Source organism: Stenella coeruleoalba (assembly GCF_951394435.1).
Source record: "Stenella coeruleoalba genome assembly, chromosome: 19".
Lineage (NCBI taxonomy): Eukaryota > Metazoa > Chordata > Mammalia > Artiodactyla > Delphinidae > Stenella > Stenella coeruleoalba.
The window spans coordinates 54,450,575-54,459,121 of record NC_137165.1 but is presented as its reverse complement, the minus strand read 5'-3'; the positions used below and the strand labels follow the sequence as shown (position 1 = coordinate 54,459,121).

The following is an 8,547-nucleotide window of genomic DNA, read 5'->3' as shown; positions in this document are numbered from 1 at the left end:
CCCAGCTCAGCGCGGGCTCCCGGCCCAGCCAGGTGGGTGCCCCTGGCTAGCCGGCCGACGGATTTGGGGAGTGGGAACCTTGGACGGGGTCTGACGGGGCTGCAGCCGCTTCTCTTTTCCTCCCGTCGAGCGCGAGACCGGCACAGTGGGCTTTTCTCTCCCCCTTCCCAGCGCTTCCTTCACCCCCCGCAGCCCCCGCCCCTCGGGTCCCCAAATCTAGGGATAAGATGGAGGAAGGAGAGCTCTCGAGGCTGACCTGGGGTCCTGTCCGCTCCGCCCCGACAGTGACCCCTCCAGCCTCCTCCAGTCGCCTCTGCCATGTCCGAGGAGCTGCCCACGGGCCCCAAGGAGAGCCCGCCGGCACCGCGGGCAGCCCCCCGCGAGGTGTGGAAGAAGGGCGGCCGCCTGCTGTCCGTGCTGCTGGCCGTGAACGTGCTGCTCCTCGCCTGCACGCTTATCAGCGGCGGCGCCTTCAACAAGGTGGCGGTGTACGACACCGACGTGTTCGCCCTGCTCACCACCATGATGCTGCTGGCTGTGCTCTGGATCCTCTTCTACCTCCTTCGCACCGTGCGCTGCCCCGACACCGACGCCGTCCCCTACCGGGACGCGCACGCGGGCCCCATCTGGCTCCGAGGTGCCAGGGGAGGTGTGGGCGGAGGTGGGGTGGCCCAGGCGGGGAGCTGGAGGCTGGGGCTCCCGCAGGAATTGCTGGGTTCCCTTCGAGGTAGACCGGTGAGAAGTCCCCACCCCCCAAGGCTAGATGTGTCTGAGGGTGAGGTGGGCTGTGTCTGAGGCAGAAGAGGAAGGGAAAGAGTCCTGGAAGAGGGATGAAGAGAGGGATGGAGTGGAACTTCTCTGCCCTATCTAAAGATTGAAAGAGGGTGACCATGGAAGAGACTTTGATGGAGAGCAGAAAACAGATGACAGCTGCAGTTGAAAGAGCCTCTCTAGGGTCCTTTCCCTTATCTATGCAGCCCCAAAGGGATGGGGGCTCAACAGGACATCCATCCATCTACCCATTCAATCACACACCCATCCTTCCATCCGTCTTCTCACTTACCCTATTCATCCATCCATCCACCCAATCATCCAACTATTTGGCCATCCATCCTCAAATCTGTAATCATTTTCTCCTGCCTCTCTGATCCACCCCCCACCCTCCTTCCCAGGTGGGCTGGTGCTGTTTGGGATCTGCACTCTCGTCATTGATGTCTTCAAGACCGGCTACTACTCCAGTTCCTTTGAGTGCCAGTCAGCCATCAAGATCCTGTACCCTCTCACCCAGGCTGTGTTTGTCATTGTGCAGGTGGGTGGGAGGAGTGTCCCTGAGTGTGGTGGAAGAGAGCCAACATGTGGCATGGAGTCAGGAGATCTGAGCTCCACTCCACTTCCACGCTGAGCAATCGATTAGGGTGGGGATAGGACGGTAGTGCAGATCACATGAGTCCGTAAATCTGGAAGCACTTGGTAATGACGTAATATCCAAATGTGAGTGCCTCCTTAGGGGCCCTGCGATTTCATTTCACCTTAAGCAGTGCCGGTAGTTAACACCTAGGAGGTGTCAGTTGTGGCAGCTGCTGTCTCCTGGAACCTGACCTGCCCTCCTTGGGTGCCCATAGAGGGCATCAGTCTCAGCTCAGCGTCCTGCTGTGGGCATGGCCAGTTGGGCCTCAGCCATGTCCCCTATATTCTGTATTTTTTCAGGAAATAGGGTAGCCTGTATATGGGATTTTTCAAACAAGTTCACTTTTTTATTTCTTGCACGAATAACACGGGAAAAGATCTTCTGATTGAGCTGAGGCAGGACTGGTCTTAACGTGGGACCCAAACCCTCCCCAGCCCAGAATGACCACGTGTATGGTTCCCTCTCTTGAAACATCATCCTTACTGCCCAGGTTTCCACAATTTAACACATTTACAACTTTGGCATTTATATAGTTTTAATTTTACATTTTCTGACTTTAAAGAATACTCAGGCAAAATGGAAATACAGACACCACAACATCAATAAACACCACAGCAAGGATTTGTGGGCAACCAGGTGAGAGCAAGGACTTGCAGGGAAGCAAAGGATGAGGATGAGGCAGGGACAGTGCCAGAGAGAGCTGTGAGGCCGCTTAGGTTCTTTCCGAGGCTGGCCTCGCTCCCAGGAATAAATAACTAGGCAGTCAAAACTCCACCCCACAAAGAAACAGAAAACAAACACCAAGCCCAGAGAGTTTACAGGTGGCATTTTGCAAACTTCTAAAGAACAGAGAACTATTTTGTACAAATCGCTCCAGAGAATAGAAAGAGAGAAAAGCTCACGTCTCCCTTTGCAAAGCTGAAAGAAACTCGATCACGTAGTAGGAGGGCTCTTGAGGCGGTAAGCGCATGGTGCCGGGCATGGACCTGGGCACTCCGGGCTGAGCCCGTCTGCAGAGTAGATGACCCCACCACTCTCTCTCAACACAGACTTACTTTCTCTGCATCTCCGCTAAAGACTGTGTTCACAGCCACCTGGACCTGACTCGGTGAGTGCCTGCTGCATGCCCGTGGCTCAGTGTCCATGCACAGGGGCTGGGCTCACCTGGCATGAGATGAGCGCTTCCCAACCTGGGGCGTGGGTCCTCTTTCTGCCCCCAGGTGGGGTTTCAGCCAAGGCCCCCTGGCTTTGTCAGCCTGATTTCCACCACCCTCTGCTGGGGGTACGGGGGACGTGCTTGGTGAGATGGCGTGTGTAATGTAGAAATGTCCTTTCCCCAAAGAGAGGGAGCAGCCGTGGCCTGAACCCCACGACACCCCCAGCCCTCTTTTGGGAGGCATCTCAGCCAGGCTAAGTGTTCCTTCCAAACTCAGCTTCCCTGTTCACACAGGGGTCTGCCTGCTTTCTTGCTTCTCAGCACCATCTCCCAGGAGAGCATCCCCAGCTCTCCACCACGCCGGGGACCCAACGTGAGCCACAGACTCTCACTGGCCTCTTTGCTCTCCCTCCCCAAACAGATGTGGTCTCATGTTCACGCTCACCACCAACCTGGCCATCTGGATGGCAACCGTGGTGGATGAATCGGTGCACCAGGCCCATTCCCTCGGCAGTCCTCACGGCAACACCAGCCATACCCGCCTCGCTCTGGAATGTGAGTGCCCACTTCAGATTCACCCTGGTCCCGTGGCAGCCAGGCCTCGGGCTGGGTGCTCTGTGGACTCGTAGAGGGCATGGAGGCAAAGGTGGCTGCCCCAGGCTATGCCTCTGAAGAAGTTTAGATGTGGGTGACCCAGGAGGAAGAGTACAGGGGAGCATTTTTTCATCCTGGACAGTACAGCCTTGGTCCCACTGTCCAGGTCTCCGTCCCACCAAAGAAGGGATTCATGCTCCAGGAAGAAAGGGCAAGAGTGATCAAGGTAGAAAGAGGGGAAGGGGGGCAGGGTGGCTCAACGGTGGAAGCGTGGGATCAGAAGGGAGTGCCTGACAAGGAGGAGAATGTAGAAGTAATAATCGCAATAACGATAGTGACAGTTCTCTGAGCTCTATATGTCAGGCACTGTGCCAAGTGTCTCAAGCACCATCTCACTTAACCCTAGCAACCTCCCTGTGAGATGGGTACTATTAGCATTCCCATGTTATGGATGCAGAAACTAAGGCATAGAGAGTAGCTTTCCCAAGGTCACAGGGCTTGAAATTGGAGAACTAGGGTTGAGATCCATCTTTGCTTTGAACCAATATGCTACGCTGAAGAAGAATGAGCCCACAGTCCCCCTGGTCCTGGTTCTCTGGACTTCTCTAGCCCCCCCACCCCGCCACCAGCCAGGATCAGACTAGATGACCAAGTCCACCTGGACATTACCTGAATACACACGCACACTCAGTATGGGAGGGTCCAGGAATGGAAAGCATGGATCCAGGCCTACAGGAGATCCCAGCCCAGCAGGACTGAAAAGGGCCACTGTCCACATACAGAGGGGTCCTGAGGATGGTTAAACCCAGCCCAGGGAGGTGGGCGACCTTACGTGCTAGGGCTGCAGGGTGCAGAGGGGTACCTGCCTCAGGGCTGAGAGTCACGTCATTGGCGTCAGTTCTGCCGCCGCAAGCCACTTTCTCTGAGTGAACCTCAGTTCCTTCTTCTGCAAAACCAGCTGAGATAGTTCTGGGGATCAAAAGAGCTGTCTGCCAAGGCCCCAGGGATCCTGCAGAGCAGAGCACGCGCTGGATGCAGGGTGAGATTCCTATCAGTGTGGTGCAAACCGAAGTGACAGCAGGTCACGGTCGAGACCTGGGCACAGCAGCTTCTTTCTGGCTGAAGCAGATGCTGGCAAGAGCGGCGAGGCAGTTTGAATTTTAGGGGTTTCCAAGCGGGCCACCTTCTATTAGGACCAGAGTCTTGCCTATCTTGGGCAGCCAGGGGTCATTACCGGTGGGGAAGGGTTGGAAGTGTTCTTCTGCAGGAATGGGACAGGATGAAGCGGGCAACTCTGCGGCTCGGAGTTTTTTTTTCTTAATCGAGCCCTGGCTCCCATAGTTTCTGGGACATAGTAGATGCTCAATAAATATCTGTGGCATGAACGGACGTGCCAAGCCCTGTGTAGGCATTTGGAATACGGTGGTGACGGATAGCAACCCTGCCCTTCCAAAGGTCACAGTCTAGGGGTGAGGTTCTTCAGGTGGGGGCCTCCAGGAAGGTGGGAGGGCAGTGCAGCTCTGCGCCCCCCTCTCCACAGCGGAACGTGCGGGCGGCCCAGTCGGAGAAGACTGCTCCTGCAACACGGACGTCTGCCAGATCTTCCAGCAGGGCTACTTCTACCTGTACCCCTTCAACATCGAGTACAGCCTCTTTGCTTCCACCATGCTCTACGTCATGTGGAAGAACGTCGGCAGGCTGATGGCCTCCTCTACCCGCGGCCACAGCCACGCCCCATCCCTGCTCAGCCTCTTCCGGGAGACCTTTTTTGCCGGCCCGATCCTGGGCCTGATGCTTTTCGTCGTGGGGCTGGCTGTCTTCATCATCTACGAGGTCCAAGTGAGTGGGGAGAGGAGCCACACCCAGCAGGCCCTGGTCATGTACTACAGCTTCAACATCGTCTGTCTGGGGCTCATGACCTTGGTCAGCCTGAGTGGCTCAGTCATCTACCGTTTTGACCGCCGGGCCATGGACCACCGTAAGAACCCCACTCGCAGCCTGGACATGGCTCTGCTGGTGGGTGCCGCCCTGGGCCAGTACGCCATCTCCTACTACTCTATCGTGGCTGCAGTGGCGGGCACACCCAGGGAGCTGCTGGCGGGGCTCAGCCTGGCCCACGCTCTGCTCATGATCGCCCAGCACACCTTCCAGAACGTTTTCATCATTGAGAGCCTCCACCGGGTTCCCCCCGGGGCTGAGCCTCATGGTACTCCCCCCAAGGAGCCCTGCCACGGCCTCACCTTTGCCAACCTGGACACCCTCCACACCTTGCCTGCCTGCCCACCCACCCCCAGGCTGGTTGGCCCCAGCCCAGCAGGACCTCAGGGAGCAGTGAGCATCACCTTGGCCCCCAGGGGCCACTGGAAATACCGGTGCTTGAAGGACATTTCTCTGTTTCTCCTGCTCTGCAACATCATCGTGAGTAACTGGGGAGAGACGGGGGTGGGCTGGGAGGAAGAGAAGGCCGAGGAAAGATGCTCTTTCGGGTTTGTTCACTTGGCCCTCTGTCTGGCCCCCAGCCCACTCGAGCATCGTCTGGCTCTCTAGGAAAGGAGCAGGTTCAGGGAGAGTCAGGTGCAGCCCCGGGGGCGAACAGCATCTCAGGGCGCACGGGGAGAATGAGATCCCGGCATTCTGGCATCTAGGCAGAGCTGGAGGGGTCTTAGGGGATGCTGGCGTGAGGGCTGGGAGGAGGTGAGACGGAGCTGAGTGGGGGGCCCTTGCTCCCAGGTGGGAGGTGTGACTCTTCCCGGGACCTTGTGACCAACCTGCTTCTTAGAATAATTGCAGCAGTGACAGGAGGTGGCAGAGACCAGCATGAGCGTGAGGGGTCTGTCAGCAGAGTGCAGTGGCGGGCTGGCCGGGAGGGGGGCAGCCACAACAGTCGCCCCTCCCCGGCGACTCAGCAAAGCCGCTTTCCAAGAGAAACTCCTCTGTAGAGCAGCAGACTTCACCCGATACAAATATACATCCTGTACAAGAACACTCTTTGTGAAGGTGCATCCCAACAGAGAAATACTCCTCGTGTAGCTCCAACCTAATAGAGAAAGGCCCCAGTGTAGATATAATCCCCAGGAGGGAAATCGCTAACAGAGAAACCTGGACCCCTGTGAGTACATCCCAAAGACAGAGCGCACCTCAGTGAAGTTTTGCTCAATGTAAAGACAGTCCTTTTAGCTATAACCTCTGATAGAAAATACCCCTAATATAGAAAACAGCCTTAATGTGGGTATATCCCAATATAGAACACATCTCCAGAGGGATTCCACCCCAGTGGGTCTATCTGAAATACACGCCCAAATTGAGGTGCATTCTTGAAGTCCCCACTGCCAATATTGCCCCTCCTACAGGTAAAAAAAAGAGTAGTCACCCATCTCTGACCTACCAGTAGAAGCAATAAAGCTCAAAACCTCCTCCTGTCTTGAGTCACCTTTGGTGTGGCTCCCAGCCTCGGCCCCCCCTCACCTTCTCCCAAGGCCTACAGGCTGGGAGCCTACAGGCTGGGAGTCACCTGGGAGGCCGCTTTTGCTCCAGGTATCTGAGCCTGGATCAGCTCTGAGGGCATCATCTCCAACTCCTTCATTTTATAGGATAGAAGCAGGCTCAGATTTGGGCTGTGATGTGTCCAAGGATGCGATACATTTGTGGTGGGGAGAGGGGGGTTAGTCTAGAAGCCTTTATTCTTTGCCTCACACCCCATACATGAACTATCTGAGCTCATAGCCAGGGATGAAGCAGGATTCCAGCTTCAGCCGCCTCCCAGACCTGGGAAGGGGGTGGGGTGCGGGGCCAGAGCTGGAGAGCAGAGCTCCTAGCGGGCAGGGCTGGGGGAGCCTTCCGGCAGGATCCTGAACCCCTGCCCTGGGCCTGTCTGATTCTACCATCACCACCCTGCACACATCTCTCCAAGAGAGAGCTACCGATTTAGCCATTTATTCCAAATTCTCACAGCATCTATTGAGACTTCTGCCCTTCCCCAGTCCCACAAGTGGGCCATACTGAGGGTGGGAGATGCGATCGCAGGCGGAGCCCTAGGCTGGGGGGCAGGCAAGCTCAGTTGGGCACATTTACTGAGCTCCTTAGTGAGTGCCAGGCCCCGCCCAAGATGCTCGAGGTCCCCCCTCAGCAACACCCAGCCCTCGCTGTCCACAAAACCAGAGGGCTGGGACCCCCATCCTGCCCCCGCCCCACCCAGCAGAGCCCACGGAATGACCCACTGGCACAAGTCAGGGCCAGGTCCTGACACCCCTTTGTCCCCACAGCTGTGGATCATGCCCGCCTTCGGGGCCCGCCCCCACTTCAGCAACACCGTGGAAGTGGACTTCTATGGCTACTCCCTCTGGGCAGCCATCGTCAACATCTGCCTGCCCTTCGGCATCTTCTACCGCATGCACGCTGTCTCCAGCCTGCTGGAGGTCTACATGCTGTCCTGAAGCCCCGCTAGAGACGTGGGGAGGAGGGGCTCAGCTCATGCACCCACCCAGAGACCCCCGGGGAATGAATCCCAGGCTGGCAGTCACTATGCCACGTAACTACCCATTCCCCCGCTGGCCTCAGAGTGGAATTTTCACAAAAGTTATTTTTCCAGGATGAGTTTTTAAATCACAATCAGGACATGCATATCCCTGGGGCATGGGGCAAGCGGGGGGGGGGGGGGGGAGGACCTCTCCCTGCACCCTTCCTAGGACCAGGCAAGATCTGGAAGTGTCCTAGCCTCTAGCTCCACCCCTACCCCCACCCTGTGTCCTGGCCAATGCTGCCGCCTGGAGCTGGAAACCAATAAACCTGCTCTTCTCCCTGCCCCACCCTGTGCCCACTTCGTGTCTCAGCAGCCACATCTAGGATGATCACAGGAGGGGGTCTTGGGGTCGGAGCTGCAAGGGCCCCTGGAGATATTCAGGTCTCAGGCTTTTCTGTGGGTGAGCCAAGTCTGAGTCACAGACTAGTTACAGACTCGTACCTGGGTGGCTGGGAGGGGCTGGGTGGAGTACCCAGGCTGCCACCTTCCTCTTCGCCTTATCCTCAAGTGACATATACATTTTTTAATGTGTTCCATGACACATGAAAGGTTAGGAAGGACTCACTTAATCCAACTACAATTTTACAAAGAAGAAAACTGAGGCCCAGAGAGGTAAAGTGACTTGCCCACTGTCACACAGCGAAAGGGAGCCAGTGCCTTTCTACTAAGAATAATAATTTTCAAACTTTTTTCATGCATCAGAGCTTTTGTTTTCCCCTCAAATGAAACATTTCAGGAATGCAACTTCAATTCATAGACTGTTATAACATAATTTATAACAGGGCTGTTATAACTAAACAGGGCTTGGGTGGCACAGATTCTCACCCCCTGGGTCTCCTCTTACCCACAACCCCACTCCCCGTGGTCCCT

General features: G+C 56.3%; 1 protein-coding gene across 1 annotated transcript; it reads left to right on the top strand.

The window, feature by feature from the left end:
* Positions 1 to 318: 318 nt before the first annotated feature.
* On the top strand, positions 319 to 7,770 carry OTOP2 (otopetrin 2; the record flags this gene model as incomplete). Its single annotated transcript, XM_079905568.1, has 6 exons — positions 319 to 637; positions 1,173 to 1,309; positions 2,458 to 2,516; positions 2,986 to 3,119; positions 4,699 to 5,576; positions 7,421 to 7,770. The coding sequence occupies 6 exons, from the start codon at positions 319 to 321 to the stop codon at positions 7,589 to 7,591; spliced, it is 1,698 nt and encodes a 565-aa protein (XP_079761694.1). The 3' UTR covers positions 7,592 to 7,770.
* Between the last annotated feature and the right edge of the window lie 777 nt (positions 7,771 to 8,547).